The 23,217-nt window shown below is 39.1% G+C and overlaps 1 protein-coding gene across 2 annotated transcripts in view; it reads left to right on the top strand.

Annotated features, from left to right (window-relative positions):
- MYO19 (myosin XIX) overlaps positions 1 to 23,217 on the top strand; it is a 407,861-nt gene that overhangs the window by 284,638 nt on the left and 100,006 nt on the right. For both annotated transcript variants that reach the window (XM_053706825.1, XM_053706824.1), the window contains one exon: positions 13,310 to 13,419. In XM_053706825.1, the coding sequence (XP_053562800.1) occupies positions 13,310 to 13,419 (110 nt within the window). The remainder of the gene's footprint in view (positions 1 to 13,309; positions 13,420 to 23,217) is intronic.

The raw sequence follows: 23,217 nt of genomic DNA, 5'->3' as shown, positions 1-23,217 counted from the left end.
TCTGAAATTGGTTTCAGCTTGTCGAAACCTTCAGTTTCAAGCATTCCCTTCGGTAGCTTTGGGTATGGAAATTCTAGGTCTCATGACTGCTGCATCGGACGCGATCCCTTTTGCTCGTTTTCACATGAGACCTCTCCAGCTTTGTATGCGGAACCAATGGTGCAGGGATTATACAAAGATATCACAATTAATATCCTTAAATCCCAATGTTCGATCTTCTCTGACTTGGTGGTTGGATCACCATCGTTTAATTCAAGGGGCCTCTTTTGTTCGTCCAACCTGGACTGTGATCTCAACAGATGCGAGTCTTTCAGGTTGAGGAGCTGTATGGGGATCTCTGACAGCGCAGGGGGTTTGGGAATCTCAGGAGGCGAGATGACCAATCAACATTTTGGAACTCTGTGCGATTTTCAGAGCTCTTCAGTTCTGGCCTCTTCTAAAGAGAGAATCGTTTATTTGTTTTCAGACAGACAATGTCACAACCGTGGTGTATGTCAATCATCAAGGTGGGACTCACAGTCCTCAGGCTATGAAAGAAGTATCTCGGATACTTGTATGGGCGGAATCCAGCTCCTGTCTAATTTCTGCGGTTCACATCCCAGGTATAGACAATTGGGAAGTGGATTACCTCAGTTGCCAGACGTTACATCTGGGCGAATGGTCTCTTCACCCAGAGGTATTTCTTCAGATTGTTCAAATCTGGGTACTTCCAGAAATAGATCTGATGGCTTCTCATCTAAACAAGAAACTTCCCAGGTATCTGTCCAGATCCAGGGATCCTCAGGCGGAAGCGGTGGAAGCGTTGTCACTTCCTTGGAATTATCAACCTGCTTATATCTTTCCGCCTCTAGTTCTTCTTCCAAGAGTGATTTCCAAAATCCTAATGGAGCGTTCGTTTGTACTGTTGCTGGCTCCAGCATGGCCTCACAGGTTTTGGTATGCGGATCTCGTTCGGATGGCCAGTTGCCAACCTTGGACACTTCCGTTAAGGCCAGACCTTCTATCTCAAGGCCCATTTTTCCATCAGGATCTCAAATCATTAAATTTTAAGGTATGGAGATTGAACGCTTAATACTTAGTCATAGAGGTTTCTCTGATTCAGTGATTAATACTATGTTACAGGCTCGTAAATCTGTGTCTAGAAAGATTTATTACCGAGTTTGGAAGACTTACATTTCTTGGTGTTCTTCTCATAAATTCTCTTGGCATTCTTTTAGAATTCCTAGAATTTTACAGTTTCTTCAGGATGGTTTGGAAAAAGGTTTGTCTGCAAGTTCCTTGAAAGGACAAATCTCTGCTCTTTCTGTACTTTTTCACAGAAAGATTGCTAATCATCCTGATATTCATTGTTTTGTACAGGCTTTGGTCCGTATTAAGCCTGTCATTAAGTCAATTTCTCCTCCTTGGAGTCTTAATTTGGTTCTGAGGGCTTTACAGGCTCCTCCGTTTGAACCTATGCATTCTCTGGATATTAAATTACTTTCTTGGAAAGTTTTATTCCTTTTGGCCATCTCTTCTGCTAGAAGAGTTTGAGTTATCTGCTCTTTCTTGTGAATATCCTTTTCTGATTTTTCATCAGGATAAGGCGGTGTTGCGGATTTCATTTAATTTTTTACCTAAAGTTGTGAATTCTAACAACATTAGTAGAGAAATTGTTGTCCCTTCTTTGTGTCCTAATCCTAAGAATTCTCTGGAGAGATCTTTACATTCTTTGGATGTAGTAAGAGCTTTGAAATATTATGTTGAAGCTACTAAAGATTTCAGGAAGACTTCTAGTCTATTTGTTATCTTTTCTGGTTCTAGGAAAGGTCAGAAGGCTTCTGCCATTTCTTTGGCATCTTGGTTAAAATCTTTGATTCATCATGCTTATGTAGAGTCGGGTAAATCCCCGCCTCAAAGGATTACGGCTCATTCTAGTAGGTCAGTTTCTACTTCCTGGGCTTTTAAGAATGAAGCTTCTGTTGATCAGATTTGCAAAGCAGCAACTTGGTCTTCTTTGCATACTTTTACTAAATTCTACCATTTTGATGGTTTTTCTTTTTCTGAAGCAGTTTTTGGTAGAAAAGTACTTCAGGCAGCTGTTTCAGTTTGATTCTTCTGTTTATAATTTCAGTTTTTTTCATTATAAGATTACAACTTTTTGATTTGGGTTGTGGATTATTTTTTCAGCGGAATTGGCTGTCTTTATTTTATCCCTCCCTCTCTAGTGACTCTTGCGTGGAAGTTCCACATCTTGGGTATCTGCTATCCCATACGTCACTAGCTCATGCACTCTTGCCAATTACATGAAAGAAAACATAATTTATGTAAGAACTTACCTGATAAATTCATTTCTTTCATATTGGCAAGAGTCCATGAGGCCCACCCTTTTTTGTGGTGGTTATGATTTTTTTGTATCAAGCACAATTATTCCAATTCCTTGTTTGATGCTTTCGCTCCTTTCTTATCACCCCACTTCTTGGCTATTCATTAAACTGAATTGTGGGTGTGGTGAGGGGTGTATTTATAGGCATTTTGAGGTTTGGGAAACTTTGCCCCTCCTGGTAGGAATGTATATCCATACGTCACTAGCTCATGGACTCTTGCCAATATGAAAGAAATTAATTTATCAGGTAAGTTCTTACATAAATTATGTTTTTCTAACTGGCTATTCAACTAAACAAAAAAAAATAGCTTCTACACTTATTTTTTTAATTTTTTTTATAAAAAGTATTGTAGCAATCACTCCAGACCGAACAAAAACAAAAGCTAGACTTTCATTTAGTATAGTAAAATTCCACCAACCTACCTAGTGCTACCAAGATTAGTAATTTCTTAAAACAAATCTATTAAAGGGATAAAAAGGTCAAAATTGAAATTTGCATTGGTGCATTTTAATTTTCAATAGAAGCATTTTTGCTTTATACAGGTACACATCCCTCAATCCAGAATTCCAAACTTATTCTGAATTCCAAACTTTTTAATTATTATTTAAAAAAATGATCACAAATGACTATTTTTTTCACCTGTAAGTCACAATCTTCTCTGCTTTTGTCTTTGGTTTGTTTTTTGTGTGTTCTAAAATACAAATAATAGTCTATATTTATTTAAAAGGCAAATATTACCTTTCTGATTACACTACTGTACTAGCTTTTGGAGGTTTCTATTTGTACAAAAGTATTACAAATGATATAAAACTACCTTTGTTTACACTTGGACCCATCCCCTCTCCAATCTATCCCATTTTACAGATGCAAATACAGGTGACCCTTGTTTTACAACGGTTCAATTTACACCGTTTCAGAATAATAACCTTTTTTTCCAGTCATGTGACTGCTATTGAAAAGCATTGAGAAGCAGTGCATTTATTAAAATAGCCAGTAGGTGGAGCTGTCCGCTTGTGTTGCAGCAAAGCCAAGCAAGCTGAAATTAATCAGTTTAACCAGACCTGAGCTATCGAGCAGATTTCAAAGGAACAAGATCTTCCTGTCTATAAATCAGTCCAGATTGGAATGCATAGAAAGAACTGTTTGCAGAAAAATGCAAGTGAAGTCTGTGTTGTGTGATTATTTTATTAGGTTTATAATGCTGTTTAGCATTTAAAGTCTTCATTTCAAAGCTTTAAAAATAATGTATTAGGTGTTACTTATAACAATTTTGAGAGGGGCCTGGAACCTAACTCCCTCACTTCCCATTGACTTACAATATAAACTGGGTTTCAATTTACAACGGTTTCGATTTACAACCATTCCTTCTGGAACCTAACCCCGGCGTAAACTGAGGGCTACCTGTATTCCAAAATCCAAACTATTCCGCAAACCCAAACCTTTTCTGGTCACAAGCAGTTTGGATAAAGGGTTTTCTACCTGTAATTCCATTAACAAAAATGCTTCTAAAAAATGTACTACTGTTTCGGTGGCATACGCATGTATGCTGTATGTGAACGCCATGTCTGCTTAGCTTGCTGGCAGTGATATGAATTGCCTCAGTGAAGATTTAATTTGTGCCATTCAAGCCACAAATTTAATTTGTGTCTTTCAAAACAACTAATGTTTGAATGCAAGTGCACTGAGCACCTACAGTATATGTGCTTATGCTGGTGAAACCGTAAAGTAACTTTAATTTTAAGCATTTATGCTAAATTAAATATATTCTAGAGTTTTATTTTTGTTGTTAGATCTGTCCCTGTCAGCCAGTGAGCTTTAGAGTCCCAAGACTCCGTTGTATGTAATCATGCAATTATAGTTAGATTACCCTTACTACCCACTTTATAAACAAACATTTTTCATATGGATAACTACTGCTCTTTCATATACACGGTTGATTAATATTGTCCTTTTAAATAAGGTTATATCAATGATAATTGCATCTCCAATAAGACGTATGATTCATATTCTTAAATTGAAAACTGGAAGAAAATTAGAGAATGAAGAGGGCAGAAAAATCTCATCATTGGCAAAATCAACATCCCCAATGGCATTGACAAATTAACAGATAGAAAGCACAATTACTGACTATCTCCACTTCTGTGTGTCTCTAGTGTATCCTTAAAAAACTGTTAATTCTCCAGGGAAGCAGGAGCTTCCTTTGTTTCATTTGTATCTCCTACATGGGCTAACATGACCACTTTCATCCATCTATAAAAAAAAACAAAAAAACAACAAAGGTCAAAGCGGCTACTAAAAATCACAATGCTGCCACCTAATGACTCAAATAGCCAATAATTGTTATCCAGGTTATGCTTTAAGCTTTATAACCTTAGATTTACACAATGTAAATTTATTAACATTTTATTTAGCAAAAATCAAAAGAATATTCTCAGTTTGCAATTAGTGTTTAACAAAAGTAAATTACATATAATCAGGTAAAAATGTTTTCTTAAAACTAAACATAATCCCCTAATCTTCCAGGTCCGCAATACTAACTCACCACAAGAAATTAACTCAAGGGCAAAAAAACCCACCACAATTAACACTAACAGAGATGGATTCACTCTTATCCTCTTATCCTCTTACCCTCCCTGCTATAAACCCTGGCTCCCCTTTTGCCATTTACCTGTTGTCATATTGGTATTAAAGGACCAGTATATACAGTAGATTTGCATAATCAATAAATGCATGATAAAAAGACAATGCAACAGCACTTAGGGGTATATTTATGATCGTGCGAGCGGACATGATCCGATATTGCGGATCATGTCTGCTGCACATCGATAAATGCCGACAGCATACGCTCTTGGCATTTATCTTGCACCAGCAGTTCTTGTGAACTGCTGGTGCAATACCGCCGCCTGCAGATTCGCGGCAATCGGCCGCTAGCAGGAGATGTCAATCAACCCGATCGCATTCGATTGGGTTGATTTCTTTCCGCCGACTCAAAGCAGGTAGACAGGTTATGGAGCAGCGGTCTTTAGACCGCTGCTTCATAACTTCTAATTCCTTCACTTTCCGGCGATTCTGAAGGCTCGCCGGAAACACAAATGAGGAGTAGTTTTTTTCTTTCTAATGACACGGTGAGTCCACGGATCATCTAATTACTATTGGGAATATCACTCCTACCCAGCAGTAGGGCGGCAAAGAGCACCACAGCAGAGCTGTTAAATATCACCTCCCTTTCCTCCAACCCCAGTCATTCTCTTTGCCTATGTTAGAGCAAGGAAGTCGTAAAGTTAGGTGTTGGAAAGAAGATTCTTCAAGCAAGATTTTATTATTTTTTAAGCAGTGCAAGATTGTTCTGCTTTTTCCTAGGGTGTAGCCGTAGTCCATATCAGTCTCTTCAGTAGAGCAGTGGTGGCGTTCAAGCAATAAGAACTTGTGGGGTACAATCCTCACTGCGCCTCCCATGTATTTAATTCTGCCCTATTCGTGCCAGCCTGAGTAAAATTACTCAGTATTTGTTTTTATCCACAGGTCCATGTGAGGGAACTGGCCTTCTCAAACCTAGTGTGCTGCCATGCTGCCTGGCAGAAGTCTAAAGGTAAGTGCTAACTTTATTTTTTGGGACACAAATTGCAGAAAATAAAAAGGATGGCACTTTACAATATAATGGGACAAGAGACATTCTCCTATTGCTTGGAGGACCATTTTAATATGGGCAGCAATAGCATGCACTGAGGACGAGGAGATATGGCTCTGAGGTGGTGTTGTGAGTATTACGGTACTCCCTGCAGCTTGGGTATTACTATTATTATTGGGTATTAACGCTGTTACGCCCACGATGGGGGGTTAGCTGAGGCCGCATTTCTGTTGCACACCTTTTTTCCCCTTCATTTACTGTGTTACGGAGCGGAATAATAGCTGCTGCACAAACACTAGCTGAATAACGGTTACCGGTCCTCACTTTCAGAAAGAGAGCAGGTAAGCACCTCAGCAAAGCAAAGCTGAGGTGTAGAGGTTGTCCAGAGTTGTTTTTGTGCTACTTTATATATTTTTATTGCTGAAAAAATAAAGCAGTTTCGTTTTAAAATTTAAAGGAACAGTAACACAAAATATCAGTTCTGCTTATTATTTATCCTGTTTATTGGGGAATAAAGATGGACCAAGAGGCCCTGCAAGATGTTACATGTACTTTATGTTTTACTGCTAATGTGGAACCACCAATCCCTTTCTGCTCCTCATGTATTGAGAGAACTTTACATTACAGGGATAGACTTTTTTTCCTGAACCAACATTGTCTAGGGCGGATGCTGTTCAGGAGTCTTCTGACAATGTTCATCATATGCCGCAGCTTTCTCCACATGTGTCCCAAGATTTATCATCCACACAACCAGTGCCCTACTCTTCCTCTATTACTTCACCTGGAGTTACCTTGAAAGACGTCGCTTCCCTAATGTCCTCAGCGGTATCGGACGCGCTGTCTGCTTTTCCCATGCTGCAGGGAAAGCGCAAGAGGAAATGTAAACAATCGGTGAGTAAGGTTGCTGACAGTGTCGTGGCTATTCCGAATGTCCCCTCCCAGAAAGGAGGAAGATACTTCGGTAGCATCTGAGGGTGAAATCTCAGATTCAAACAGTGTAATTCCTTTGGTTGATACTGAAGTTGTTTCTTTTAGGTTTAAGCTCGAACACCTCCATTTGTTACTTAAGGAGGTTTTAGCTACCCTGGACGACTCAGACTCTACTGTCGTAGCAAGCTAAACAAGTATTTTGATATACCTTCCATGGTGGAGGTTTTTCCTGTACCAGATCGAGCTACAGAGATTATTGCTAGGGAATGGGAGAGACCGGGTATCCCTTTTTCTCCATCCCCTATATTTCAGAAGATGTTTCCTATAGCAGACTCTATCAAGGAGTCTTGGCAGAGGGTACCCAAGGTGGAAGGGGCAATTGCCACGCTAGCTAAGAGGACCATTATTCCAATAGAGGATAGTTGTTCTTTTACAGATCCTATGGACAAGAAATTAGAGGATTTACTCAAAAATGTATGTACACCAGGTTTTACAATGGAAACCTGCGGTGTGTATTGCTACCATCACTAGTGCAGCAGCATACTGGTTTGATGCGTTGTCTGATTCCATTTGCACAGACACTCCCCTTGAAGAGATCCAGGATAGGATCAAGGCCCTTAAGTTGGCCAATTCCTTTATTACAGATGCTTCCCTACAGGTTATCAAGCTGGGAGCAAAATTGTCTGGGTTTGCCGTTCTGGCCTGCAGAGCCTTATGGTTAAAATCCTGGTCTGCGGATGTGTCATCTAAATCTAAGCTTTTGGTGATTCCTTACAGGGGTAAGACCTGTTTGGGCCAGGATTGGCTGAAATTATTTCTGACATTACGGAAGGAAAGGGCTATTTCCTCCCTCGGGATAAGACGAATAAGCAGAAAGGACGTCAGAGTAATTTTCGTTCCTTTCGAAACTTCAAGGGTAAGCCTTCCCCCCCCTCTACCAACCAGGAACAGTCCAAGCCTTCCTGGAGGCCCAACCAGTCCTGGAATAAAGGAAAGCAATCTAAGAAGCCTGATACTGACTCAAAGTCAGCATGAAGGGCCTGCCACCGATCCGGGACCGGATCTTGTGGGGGGCAGACTTTCTTCACTCAGGTTTGGGTTCAGGATGTTCAGGATCCCTAGTTCAAGACCTTTCCTCCCAGGGGCAGGTTTCTGCTTTCAAGGTTATCTGTAGACCAGATAAAAAGAGAGGCGTTCTTACACTGTATTCGGGACCTTTCCGTCCTGCTAGTGATAGTTCCTGTTCCAATGCAGGAACAGGGTCTGGGGTTCTACTCCAATCTGTTCGTGGTTCCCAAAAAAGAGGGAACCTTCACACCAATTTTAGATATCAAAAGTCTAAACAAATTCCTCAGAGTACCGTCCTTCAAAATGGAAACTATTCATTCCATTCTTCCCTTGGTTGAAGAGGGTCAATTTATGACAATGGTAGAGTTGAAGGATTGCGTACCTGCATGTTCCCATCCACAAGGACCATCACAAGTTTCTGAGGTTCGCATTTATAGACGAACACTTCCAGTTTCTGTCTCTTCCATTTGGTCTTGCCACAGCGCCCATAATTTTTTCAAAGGTTCTGGGATCCCTGTTGGCGGTGGTGTCCGATTGTGGGGCATTGCAGTGGCGCCTTATCTGGACGACATTTTGGGTCAGACCTCATCCTTTCAACAAGCAAAATCCCACACGGAAATGTTGTTATCCTTCCTGTGATCTCACGGATGGAAGGTGAATTTGGAAAAGAGTTCCTTAGTTCCAACTACAAGGGTAGTTTTCTTGGGAACCATAATAGATTCCTTATCAATGAAGATTTTTCTGACAGGTCAGGAAATTAAAGATTTTCGATTCTTGTCTATCGCTTCAGTCCTCTCCTCGGCCATCAGTGGCTCAATGTATGGTAATTGGTCTGATGGTAGCGGCTATGGACATAATGTCGTTTGCCCGTTTCCACCTCAGACCTCTACAGTTATGCATGCTCAGGCAGTGGAACGGGGATTATGCAGATCTGTCTCCACAATTACATATGGAGCAGGAGACAAGGGATTCCCTTTTTTAGTGGTTGTCTCAGGATCATCTATCCCAGGGAACCTGCTTTCGCAAACCCACCTAGGTGATTGTGACAACGGACGCCAGCCTTCTTGGATGGGGAGCAGTCTGGGGCTCTCTAAAGGCTCAGGGGACATGGACTCGGTCGGAGTCTGTTCTACCCATAAACATTCTGGAGCTGAGAGCAAGCTTCAATGCTCTTCTGGCCTGGCCTCATTTAGCCTCAGCTCGGTTTATCAGGTTCCAGTCGGACAACATAACTTCAGTGGCTTGCATCAACAATCAGGGAGGAACTTAGAGTTCCTTGGCCATGACTGAGGTAGCCAAGATAATTCAGTGAGTGGAGGCTCACAACTGCTGTCTGTTGGTGATCCACATCCCAGGAGTGGACAACTGGGAGGTGGATTTTCTGAGCAGACAGACCTTTCACCCGGGGGAGTGGGATCTCCACCCGGAAGTGTTTTCCAGCTTGATTCTCAATTAGAGACAGCCGGAACTGGATCTCATGACATCTCTGCAGAATGTCAAGCTCCTGAGGTACGGGTCGAGGTCAAGGGACCCTCAGGCTGTACTGATAGACGCTCTGGCGGTACCTTGGAATTTCAGTCTCGCATACCTATTTCCCCTGTTCGTTCTTTTACCTCAGGTCATTGCTTGAATCAAACAGGAGAGGGCGTCGGTGATCCTCATTGCACCGGCATGACCTTGCAGGATTTGGTATGCAGACCTGGTGGAAATGTCATCTCTTCCACCTTGGAGACTTCCATTGAGAAAGGACCTTCTATTTCAAGGGCCCTTACTTAATCTAAATCTAGTTTCTCTGAAGCTGACTGCTTGGAGATTGAACGCTTAATTTTATCCAAGCAGGGATTTTCAGAATCGTTCATTGAGACCATGATTCAGGCTCGTAAGCCTGTGACTAGAAAGATTTACCATAAGATATGGTGTAAATCCAAAGGCTACTCTTGGAGTAGAGTTCGGATTCCTAGAATTTTGTCCTTTCTCCAAGAAGATTTGGAGAAGGGTTTATCGGCAAGTTCCCTAACGGGTCAAATATCTGCCTTGTCTATTTTGTTACATAAACGTTTGGCGGATGTCCCAGACGTGCAATCGTTTTGTCAGGCCTTGGTCAGGATCAGGTCTGTGTTTAAGCCGGTTATTCCTCCCTGGAGTCTTAACTTAGTTCTTAAAGTGAAGGTAAAGTTTTCTTAACTAGCAATTGTATTTATGTTCCTTTTACGAAGTCAAATACCATCGCTAGGTTTGTTTTTTAATTTTTTTTATTTATTTAGGTATATTTTTATCTTTATTTTTCATACTGTTCCCTGCAGAATCTCCTCCCATCCTCCATTTCCTGGTTTATGATACTGTGACGTATAGAGCGGTCCTACCCGCTCTATACGTGTCTAGTAAGCTCGTGCACATCGAGCATGGAGTAACTGCGCATGCGCATAATTTTTGGACATGCAGATAATGCGATTGTTTTGAACTTACCAAAATAACAGAAGAAGTTGACGTAGGTAATCGGAGCGAGACAAATGTTTATGATTTGTTGCAGTCTGAGTTCCTCGGCAGCTCCTACTATAACTACAACCGAAAGTTTATACTGCGCATGCGCGAAACGAGGACGCGCGCGCTTGGAAATTGAGGAGGAGAAAATGTTACGCATGCGCATCCAGACCACTATGTTGATGACGAAATTTGACGGCCGCCTAACGGCCAGAGAATCAATTGGATGTCTCAAGCACGTGATCGTTATTTATTAAAAAATAAAGGGTATGGGTTGTTTTTCGGAAAGCCGATTACATGTCACTAAAATTAGATATCTCAGGTAATATATGCTTTTGCAAATATTGATGAATGAAACTTATATTTATTTGCCTTCATATCTATAATTGTTTGTAATAGAGCCTTTGACTTTACCTTCACTTTAAGGTTCTTCAAAGGGCTCTGTTTGAGACTATGTATTCCTTAGATATTAAGTTGTTATCTTGGAAAGTTTTGTTTCTTGTTGCTATTTCATCTGCTCGTAGAGTTTCAGAGCTCTCGGCATTACAGTATGAGTCTCCTTACCTTATTTTTCATTTGGATAAGGTAGTTTTGCATACTAAGTTAGGCTTTCTCCCTAAAGTAGTTTCAGATCGGAACATTAATCAGGAGATTGTTGTTCTTTCCTTGTGTCCTAATCCTTCTTCTCAGAAGGAACGTCTACTACACAATCTGGACGTGGTGCGTGCATTAAAATTCTATTTACAGGCGACTAAGGATTTATGTCAGTCTAAAACTCTGTTTGTGGTCTTCTCTAGGAGACGTAAGTGACAGAAAGCTACGGCTACTTCTCTTTCTTTGTGGCTGAAGAGTATCATTTGCTTTGCCTATGAGACTGCTGGACAGCAGTCTCCTGAGAGAGTTACGGCTCATTCTACAAGGGCTGTTTCCTCTTCCTGGGCATTTAAAAATGAAGCTTCTGTGGAACAGATTTGCAAGGCTGCAACTTGGTCCTCTCTTCATACTTTTTCAAAATTCTATAAATTTGCTACCTTTGCCTCGGCTGAGGCTTCTTTTGGGAGAAAGGTTCTTCAAGCCTTCCATTTAGGTTCCCTTTCTTGTCCCTCCCTTATCATCTGTGTACTCTAGCTTGGGTATTGATTCCCAATAGTAATTAGATGATCCCTAGACTCACAGTGTCATTAGAATGAAAACAAAATTTATGCTTACCTGATAAATTTCTTTCTTTCTTGACACGGTGAGTCCATGGCCCACCCTGTTCTCTTTAGGACAGGTTTTGTTGGTATGTTATAAACTTCAGACACCTCTGCACCTTGTTGCTTCCTTTCTCTCCTTTGCTTCAGTGGAATGACTGGGGTTGGAGGGAAGGGAGGTGATATTTAACAGCTCTGCTGTGGTGCTCTTTGCCGCCTCCTGCTGGGCAGGAGTGATATTCCCAATAGTAATTAGATGATCCGTGGACTCACCGTGTCAAGAACGAAATACATTTATCAGGTAAGCATAAATTTTGTTTTGTTTTTTTCTCACAAATTCCAAAGTTATGTCTATTTCCACTCCCATTGTATCATGTGACAGCCATCAGCCAATCACAAATGCATATACGTATATTCTGTGAAGTCCTGCACATTCTCAGTAGGAGCTGGTGACTTAAAAGGTGTAAATATAAAAAGACTGTGCACATTTTGTCAATGGAAGTAAATTGGAAAGTTATTTTACTGCTTATTGCTGCTCTATCTGAATCATGAAAGTGTAATTTTGACTTAAGTGTCCCTTTAACTTTTTAACACTTTCACCTTTATAACATCTTATAACTACATTTTCCTGTGACCTGTCCCTATCGAATTGGGTTAAATGTTTTTGCACTAGTGTTTTAATAATTCATGACAGGGGTTTGCTGTATATAGGTTTGCAGGACTGAGCAAGTTGATGTGGCTAATTCAAGGATATTCAAGTACATTTTTGTTTATAAATTTCTTATGGACTGACTTTGCTTTTTATAAGCTTTTTGGTCTGTTCTTTCCATACACCAGTTTTTACTGGAGAAAATAATTTGTAGTTTGCAGTCTATATATTGCTGCCACTAGGGTTGCGGTTTTCAGGGAATTGGGTCAGGCATACATTACTTTTCTGGGATGCTCTTATAGTTGTAGTTTATCTGCAAATATTCAGCCATTCTTGTGTTACAGCAATTGTCTGCTAGTTTTAATGTTTTGTTGCTGCAATATTGTATTGCTGTGTAGTTCCAACTCTGCTAAGGCCAATTATGGACAGATACGTTTTAGGGTTGGGCTTGTAAAGTCTGCAGTGTGCACTTCTAATTCTCAGAACTGGAAAACCCAAATGTTTAATTATTTACATTTCCCCTTTTCCTGTAAATCTAAAGTATACTGCAGTTTTTACCCTACATGTGTAAAGGGACTCTCAAGTCAAAATAAACATTTATGAATCTGAAAGAGCATGCAGTTTTAAGACACTTCCCAAATTACTTCCATTATCAAATTTTTCACAATCTTTTTATATTCACACTTTCTGGGGAACAAGATCCTACTGAGCATATGTGTTCAAGCTCACAGGGTATACGTATACTAGTCTGTGATTGGCTAATGCCTGTCACATGATACAGGGGGCTGGAAAATGGGAGAAAAAATAAATTTGTCAGAAAAAAATCTACTGCTTATTGTCTTTTTATTATGCACTTGTTAATTATACAATTATTCTGCATTGAGTGGTCCTTTAAATGTTTTACATTAAAATCTCAAGGTGTTTAATCTTCCTTAATACCTTTTTTTCTAAGGTTATCACATTGAGATACTAAATATCTGTATGTTCTTTACAGGATTCAGTTTCAGAGCTTTGTTGAACGTTATGAGATTATTGTGCCAACACGATCAAGGTTGGGGATACAGAATCATGTAAACGGCTGCTCTCCTGCTAAAAAGAGACGAGGTACCTTTTATAGAACTTGGGTGCTTCAGATTGCTCCACGTATATCATGGTTAAATCTGTAGTAATGTATGTGCAAGCCACAGCCTCTTGTAGTGAGTTACCCTAACTCACTAGAAGATTAAAGGGATAGAAAGGTCAAAAATTAAATGTGCATCAGTGCATTTAAATGTGAAATATAAACATGTTTGCAATATACTTCCATTTGCAAAAATACTTCTAATAAAAGTATTACAGTTTTTTTTTAGCGGGATACGCACATATGCTGTGAGGGCCTGTGGACCAGTATATAAACAACACACCTTTTTTAGAGGGTCAGGGGTAGCTTGTATGACACAATTATGTCTTCAGAAGCAATACACACCACCGCTAGGTGCGATGTTTGAATGATGGTGGATGGGCCCTCACAGCATATGCACATATGCTGCAAGAAAACAGTAATAACTATTACTAGAAGCATTTATGCTGATGAAAGTATATTGCAAAAATGCTTGTATTTCAAATTGAAATGCACATTTCATTTTTTACCTTTATCCCTTTTAATGAGTAAACATCTCTGTTTAAACTATCCATAACATTTAAAATCCTCCATCAACTATTTTTTCTTATTCTACTGTATGTTTCTTCCCAGTATTCTATGTTGCTGCAACATGTCTACGAGTTGTTTTCTCTTCGTCTATTCTTCGAAATTTTATACATTTTGTTATTTAATTATGGTTGATTAAATGTTTATTTTAATGTCCCTCTAAATATATAATAAACATTTAGACATTTATTTTCATTAAATGGGGGGGGGGGGGGGGGGCGTGTCCGTACAGGGATCAAGAATGGTTGCTATTTCTTAGAGCTCCAGCTGAAAATCCGCTGAAATCGGATTCTCCTTACAGCAAAAATATCACACAAATACCATATATCACTGTGCTGTTTATATTATATATCAAGATATCAGCTGTGCTCTTGACGCAGGAGTATAAGATCGGGCGTTTGAGGCCTGGAGCAGCGTCTGATAACAGGCCGCGCTACCCCATTCGGTACGCCGAGGTAACTTGTCCTAATTTGGATAATACAGCACTAAAGTTTGATCTCTGTATCTTTATATCGGATTTAACTACAATTGTACATTACCTGAATAAGGGAATATATAACCAGCAAAGACATTGCCACAAACCAGCAAAAATGGCCGCCAAACAAGACACAGGCCTGCATAATTGCATAGACGATTATATGGAAAGACTTGAACACCGCTTTCAGAGCTTACTAGACAAAGCACTGTGGGATCACTTGATGGACATTTATACTAAGCATTGTAAGGCTCAAACCACTATCAAACGCACTTCAGAATCAGAGGAACCTCTGCATTTGCTGAAGCAAACACGACATACCATGAGAGACAACCAAGAAGAAAATCTACGCACCTTGTCTTAGCGCCATTATCCCGGCATTCAAGGAGCCACTTACGGCTGAGCCAGACTTACACATCGACACAATGGAGCTAATAAAACCGACTGATACAGCACATGAGAGACCATTAACAAACTGGAAGTTGCTGGGTGCTGTGCCTCTGTGGGAGCTCGGGGAGCCTCCCGGTCTGTCACAAACACCAACATGTCGTACATCTCATCTGCTCCTACTATATCAGATAGTCTCAATACTGAATACTCCAAGCAATCGGTCAATCTGCTATGTTAAAATGTTTTGTGACACCTATTAAATGTATAACCAAATTTGGCTTTTGCCTCAGTTACCGGCTGTCTAGGACATTTAGTAGAATATTATGACTCTTTATGATGCAAATGTTTTATTTTATTTTGTTTACTTAGTTAAACCCCTGCAACATTCTGTATTTGTATACAAGATCCAAGAGTGGTCTATACTGTTAAACTGAGGGGAGAAAATTAAGGGGATGATCATTTTTTTAGGTACATTGCAAGCTCTTTAACTTGTCATTAACATTAGTAATCTTGCCAGTACCATGCATTTTATGTTTGTATATTCCTTGTACCCTCAATAAAAATGTAATAAATATAAAAACCATACAATCAAAGAAACCCCACCCCCCAAAAAAAAAAACAGCCTCTATACAACCCTCCACTATAACATGTTTCACTTCCCAGGGCACAGAGAATAATAATCATGGACTTGTGTTTAAAAACCTCAGTGTGTTTCCTATGATTACAGTCAAAGGGGTAGATTTATGAAGCAGCGGATGCTGCTGTTTCCGCGCTAGCCTTCAGGCTCACCGGAAAAATAAGTTAAGAAGCAGCGGTTGTAAGACCGCAGCTCCTTAATTCAGAGGTGGCGGACTGCAATCATCCTGATTGGATACGATCGGGATGATTGACACCCCCTGCTAGCGGCCTATTTGCCATGAATGTACAGGGGGCAGCATTGCACAAGCATTTCACAAGAAATAGTTGTGCAATGATAAATGTAGACAGTGTATGACGACATTTAATAAAGCTACCCCAAAGAATCAGGATTTTTATTCTTTTAATTTATAGATGTACTCTAGCCTGTTTCCCTTTGCCTCCCATGCTCAGGCCTTTACTCCCCTGCTTACTGCCTCTTTCAAGGTTATGTTTAGTTTAATGGGGGCAATGAGACTTAGGGTGTTGGGGTTAAACTGCACTGGGGGGTTACAGTACAGTAACATTTAGGGTTAGGTTTAGGTTAACGTTGATTTATAGTAATGTTTAATGTGCAATAACACTATTGTTAATGTAATATAGGTACCAGTGTTATAGCAGCAGAAGTCTGAAACTCCCTGGGGGCTGGTCATAATAACGAGCTATACAATGCCATCATTATTTAGTCACATGCACTCAGTGAGCTGTCAATAAATAATAATAGGTCAAGTATGATGAAGTCACCAAAGTGGAACTTCTGTGAAAATTTTTAGTTTTTTTGAGATATCAGTAACTATTTTTATTGGAATAATTAATTACAATAGACAACATTATATCTGATCCGTATTATTTTATTTATAACATTATTATCTTTATCCCAGAGGAATGTGAGGCGTTTCCACCATCTTGTCTTTTCCTCTGGATCTCACTCTTCTGTCTGTACAGCTTTATCTTCTGTCTCCACCTTCTGTACAGCTTTATCCACTTTCTCTTTTATTTGTTTTTCAGACCCTGTCATCTTTTCTGGGTCTGTCTCTGAAACACTTTCCTCCCCTCTGTGCTTCTCTTTCTTTTCCTTCTTTCTCTTTTTCTTACGGATCTTTCTTTTTCCTGTATTTTCTACATCAGTGGGTTTTTTCTTTATGCATTCACTAATGCGCTTGTAAAGTGCACACACTACAAATATTACTATCAGTAGGATGCCGAAGCCACTGATGGCCATTAACTGGCTGTGTTCTATGAAGGATAGATGAAGAGAAAATGGCTGGTGTGGAACTGAGATTTCGGTTATTTTGAAGATAACCACAGAACTTTCTGTTGTATCTTCATCCTGGCGCAAGGGCAACCCTGTGTGTGTAAAGAAAACACAAGTTATTATTTTTGAAGCATTTATGACAGTGAGAAAGTAATAAATAAATTAGCAGACAATGTGCATGGCATGTAGCTGTCACATGACCACTGTGTGTGTGATATTGTCACTTGGTATAAAACAACACAATACACATAGTGCTGTTGCTCATATGTTTGTGCCATTTTATCAGTTCAGTGGTCACTATCAGGTCTGCATGTAACATATTATTATTACTGGAGACCTTGTGAGTTTGTCAAGGTCTGATATTGAGCCATGGGCTGGAGATATTTAATTACCTGCACACAAAATGGCTGTAATAATATAAAACAATGATATAAAAAAAAAAATCCTGTGCATTAAGTAGTGCATACAGGAAGCATTATAAAAATGTGGTCACTTAAATAGCTTTCAAAATTATAAAGAATCATAAAAATGATGAAATTAGGGAAATCAAATAAAAACCTATAAAATAAATCCTTGAGTACCCTTATTTACACCCCCTCCCCATGCTACAGAAGTCAGACAGTACTAACTATAGGAAGAGATTGTCGGTAACAAACTAAAGTCATTAGTAAAGAAGGAAAAAATTGTGTAATTACCTTGCAGGGCTCTCACCGGTGCTGCCAAAACTGGTTGGTACGAAACCAACAAGAAAAATATCACAAAGGATAAGCAATCCATACTCATACTCGCTCAAATCTACTCGCACTGAAACTGAGAGCTCTGAGTGTCTGCAGCTGGGATAATACAATGTGTGATGTCAATTTAGCATTGTGACATCATCACTCAGGCTCTGTGGTATTGTGGCATCGTTACTCAGACTCTGTGGTATTGTGACATCATCAAATCTGGCTTATCTGTGGCTCATACAATAACACTGCATTATTTAGTGATACAGAAATGTTGTACTTATTAGCTCTATATAATGATTCACAGTATCTGAGAGTGAATGAGCAATATAATGATACAGAACGTCTACATTTCACTAAATTATACTATTAACAATAAACACACCATACAATACTCAGTATACATTATATCTGTGTCTCTATATATTAGCATATGTTGTATCTTAACACTTTATGTGCGTCCTCTGTATATGTTATTATTATCATGAATGTATATTAACCCCTTATTGACCAAGGACGTACGCCATACGTCCTCCAAAAAAATACAGTTAATGACCGAGGACGTATGGCGTACGTCCTTGGTCTTGGAAAGCGGTGGAAGCGATCCTGATCGCTTCCAGCCGTTTTCCGGTTATTGCAGTGATGCCTCAATATGGAGGCATCCTGCAATAACCCCCCTTGGCCATCCGATGCAGAGAGAGACACTCTGTGGCCCTCTCTGCACCGGATATCGATGGCCGGTATCGTTGGTGGGTGGGAGCCAGTCTGGGAGGTGGGTGGGAGGCCATCTATGGGCCGTGTGGAGTGGAGGTGGGCGGGATCGCCGGGGGGGCGCGCACGTGCACGGGGGGCGGGCGCGTGCACAGGGTGGAAGCGGGTGGGAACGGCTACACTACAGAAAAAAATGAAAAAAAAAGAAAAAGGGGGTTAAAACATAATTTTTTAAAAAAATCTAAGTAATCGGGGAGATGGAGGGGGGTTGTTCTTTGGGGGGGGGAAGCTACACTACAGAATAAAAGAAAAAAGGGGAAAAAAAGCATTTTTTGGGGGAAACTGGGTACTGGCAGACAGCTGCCAGTACCCAAGATGGCTCCTAGTAAGGTATAGAGGGGGGGATCAGGGAGGTTGGAGGCTAAGAGGGGATCCTACACATCAGCATATGTAAATATGCTAAAAAATATATTTTTAAAAGATACCTTTTATTTTAGTACTGGCAGACTTTCTGCCAGTACTTAAGATAGCGGTGACAATTGTGGGGTGGGGGAGGGAAGAGCGCTGTTTGGGAGGGATCAGGGGGTCTGATGTGTCAGGTGGGAGGCTGTTCTCTATACTAAAGCTTAATTTAACCCTGCAAGCTCCCTACAAGCTACCTAATTAACCCCTTCACTGCTAGCCATAATACACGTGTGATGCGCAGCAGCATTTAGTGGCCTTCTAATTACCAAAAAGCAACGCCAAAGCCATATATGTCTGCTATTTCTGAACAAAGGGGATCCCAGATAAGCTTTTACAACCATTTGTGCCATAGTTGCACAGGCTGTTTGTAAATAATTTCAGTGAGAAGCCTAAAATTGTGAAAAAGTGAATGATATTTTTTTTATTTGATCGCATTTGGCGGTGAAATGGTGGCATGAAATATACCAAGATGGGCCTAGATCAATTCTTGGGGTTGTCTACTACACTAAACTAAAGCTAAAATTAACCCTAGAAGCTTCCTACATGCTCCCTAATTAACCCCTCCCCTGCTGGGCATAATACACGTGTGGTGCGCAGTGGCATTTAGCGGCCTTCTAATTACCAAAAAGCAATGCCAAAGCCATATATGTCTGCTATTTCTGAACAAAGGGGATCCCAGAGAAGATTTTACAACCATTTGTGCCATAATTGCACAGGCTGTTTGTAAATAATTTCAGTGAGAAGCCTAAAATTGTGAAAAAGTGAACGATTTTTTTTTATTTGATAGCATTTGGCGGTGAAATTGTGGCATGAAATATACCAAGATGGGCCTAGATGAATTCTTGGGGTTGTCTACTACACTAAACTAAAGCTAAAATTAACCCTAGAAGCTCCCTACATGCCCCCTATTTCTGAACAAAGGGGATCCCAGAGAAGCTTTTACAACCATTTGTGCCATAATTGCACAAGTTGTTTGCAAATAATTTCAGTGAGAAACCTAAAGTTTGTGAAAAAATTTGTGAAAAAGTGAACAATTTTTTTTATTTGATCTCATTTGGCGGTGAAAGGGTGGCATGAAATATACCAAAATGGACCTAGATCAATACTTTGGGATGTCTTTTAAAAAAAATTATACACATGTCTAAAGATAATCAGGGATTTCTGAAAGATATCAGTGTCCCAATGTAACTAGCTCTAATTTTGGAAAAAAGTGGTTTGGAAATAGCAAAGTGCTACTTGTATTTATTGCCCTATAACTTGCAAAAAAAGCAAAGAACATGTAAACTTTGGGTATTTCTAAACTCAGGACAAAATTTAGAAACTATTTAGCATGGGTGTTTTTTGGTGGTTGTAGATGTGTCAAAGTTAGAAAAAGTTTTTTTTTTTTTTCATTTTTTCCTCATATTTTATATATTTTTTTATAGTACATTATAAGGTATGATGAAAATAATGGTATCTTTAGAAAGTCCATTTAATGGCGAGAAAAACGGTATATAATATGTGTGGGTACAGTAAATGAGTAAGAGGAAAATTACAGCTAAACACAAACACCGCAAAAATGTAAAAATAGCCTTGGTCCCAAACGGACAGAAAATGGAAAAGTGCTGTGGTCATTAAGGGGTTAAGGTGCATAATAGACCCTTTTAATAATAATTATATGTTACATTAATTTATTAATAAGACCTCTCCTTTTAATATTATCCATTTTATAAATTATATTAGGTTCAAACATTGCATTTAGTGTACTTAGTATTCATTACAACTCTATGTATTTTTAGCAAATTTTTATAGGGATGTCCTTTGCTTTTTTTATTATTCTTAGTTTAAATTACATTTTTGTGTTTTAGCATCTTAATCTTATATATATATATATATATATATATATATATATATATATATATATATATATATATATATATATATATATATATTCAATTTAGAGCTGCAACAACTAATCGTCATAATCGATAATAATAGATTATGAAAATAGTTGTCAATGAATCTCATAATCGATTAATCGATTAGTTGGTTTGCAATTAGTTGGTCTGTGCACAACACCAGCTGCTTCACTCCAATGAACTCCTGCATATTGTATTGTGTTTTATGGTTATGTCCTTAGCCTAAAGGACGTCTACTTTTCACTTTTTCAGGACAGTATACGTTTACAACTACCCCAGGCTTATGTGCAACCCAGATATACCGGTAATAGTCATCATTTGGATTGTTTATATTAAATCAGGTGATTTGGAACTATGCTTTGCATAATATAGTGCTGAGCTTGTTATTTACACCTAGCCCCTAGACTGATGGGAGTTATTTAAATTGATGTGCATTATTATCTGTTTGCATAATTATTAGCGTATTGCTTGTTATTGCTGATTATATGTACTGTAAAAATAAATGTTTAAGACTTTGTCCTGTTATTGATATACAGTCCTTAGCGCGTTTGATTTGTTTTTTTATTGTTTTTTTATATTTGTAATATATTGTGATAATATGTACCAGATTCAACCTATATGTATATATCTTATTTTTAGAGCGGACTAGATATTTCCCCCTAACATTATAGCTGGTTATTTACCATTGCATATAGATGTTCAAGATATTTTTTATGTAAGAATGAAGTAAAGGGTTACTTTATTGAGAGGCCCCTTGCCAAAGTGAAAACCCCTTTGCATTGGTGAAGAGCTAACAAAGATAAATATCCCACTTTGGTGAAATTGGCAAAACCCTACTTATACATCTCAAGCACCTCAACACCATCTTAGTGCCTTTTCTCTGCTCCAGGAAATATAGCTGCAAACAGAGAACCAGCCTTAGCCAGAAGCATGTGGACATGTTAAGATTTTTGCATTTCAATGCAAAGTTTCTGAAAGAGTGTATAACAGAATGTTATTAACAGTGATAGTCTCTTTCTAGTTCTACCTCTTTTCAAACAGGTTTTATTTTTGTTTTTTTTAATTATAAAACTGTTCTCTGCTGCTTAAAAATTGGACAAACAGTTGTGTTAATGTAAAGTTTTAGTCTGAAGTTTATATTTGTAACACTCAGTATGTGGATTTTATTTAAAATATAGGAAACAATTATTGATTCTTTTTTTATCCGATTAGTCGATTAATCGAAAAAATAATCGGCCGATTAATCGATTATGAAAATAATCGTTAGTTGCAGCCCTAATTCAATTTCAACAAAACTGTATTAAAATAAAGTTATGTGTACAAAACTTTATGTATACAAAAGAAGAAGAGCACATTTGACATATGATTCAGGAATAAAATTGTCCTCCAATGTGTATGATGCAATACTTGGCAAGAGGACACGTAGGTATGTCCAAGAATTAGGAACCGGAGCAGCTATGAGTCCTATGTTCAAGCATTGTGAGCCTTGCAGCTTGAGTGTTCTTCACTCTTTAGTCATTGTAACGTTAATGTGGGAAAATAAAGTTTCTTGGAGGGATAAAAAAGTTTGTGGTGAATTTCAATAGACTGTCAAATAATTCTAAATGCATTGTATAAAGCATTATACAACATGGAAGCAATTGGGGAAGTGAAAACATTAGTGTCCAAAAATATCTGGAAATGGGGATGGGTATATGTGGTAGTGTTGGGATTGAGTTTGGAAAGGGAAGGGAGTGAGCGCAGAGGAATAAAAAAGAGGCAAGGAGAGAAAAAAAGGGGTGTGAGGGTGGGGAGGAGGGCAAGGGATAATGTAAAGAAAGGGAAGAAGGGTCAATGTAGGTGAGTTACACACTGGAAGGTTGTGGTGGGTTCCAGAGCTTGAGCATTAATTTGTGTGCCTCAATATTCTCTTCCCTAAGGTATGGGAACCTCTCTATTTGTAGGTGTCTATCCACTTGTGCTATCCATTCAGCATGTGTGGGGATGGTCGAAGGATAAGCGATTTTGCGTTGTTGAGCAATATGAGCAGTAGGAGTTTTTTAGGTCTGTTGTTGTAAATAGGTAGATTGTGTAAGAGCAAAAGCTCAAGGGGTTCTGGGTACAGTGACACTTAATTTGGTGTTGGCTGTATTCAGGATCTTTTGCCAAAATGGTTTTATGAATGTACGGTCCCACCTAATATGGAGTTGAACCCCGCGTTCTCCAAAGTCCCTCCAACATTTATCATCTACATTCTTAAACATTCTCTTTAGCCTATCTGGTGTGTAGTACCATCTAGAGAGAAATTTATAGTTGGTTTCAAGAACCCTAGCTTATATAAATGCTTTAGCATGTCTGCAGAATATTTTACCCCAGTCATTGTCACTTCCCTATTCCAGAGCTTAGTGAAGCTTGGCAGGGAAGCGTCCTTGGGGAGTAGTAGTAAATGTTAATTGATTGAAATTAGATATTTTGGGGAGGTGTGTAGCAAGCACAAAGTTTCCAAAAAAGGTGGGAGCTCTGTTTCTAAGTTTGCATTATTTGTGAGAAGCCAGGTATATTTGCAGTTGGTTATATGAGTACCAGGTGAAAGGTATGCCTGCGTTGATGAGGTCTATTAAGGCTTTGAGTTTGTCTTTGGT

Source organism: Bombina bombina, chromosome 3, assembly GCF_027579735.1.
Source record: "Bombina bombina isolate aBomBom1 chromosome 3, aBomBom1.pri, whole genome shotgun sequence".
NCBI classification, from domain to species: domain Eukaryota; kingdom Metazoa; phylum Chordata; class Amphibia; order Anura; family Bombinatoridae; genus Bombina; species Bombina bombina.
The sequence above is the reverse complement of the archived record's forward strand: the minus strand, read 5'-3'. Positions and strand labels throughout refer to the sequence as shown.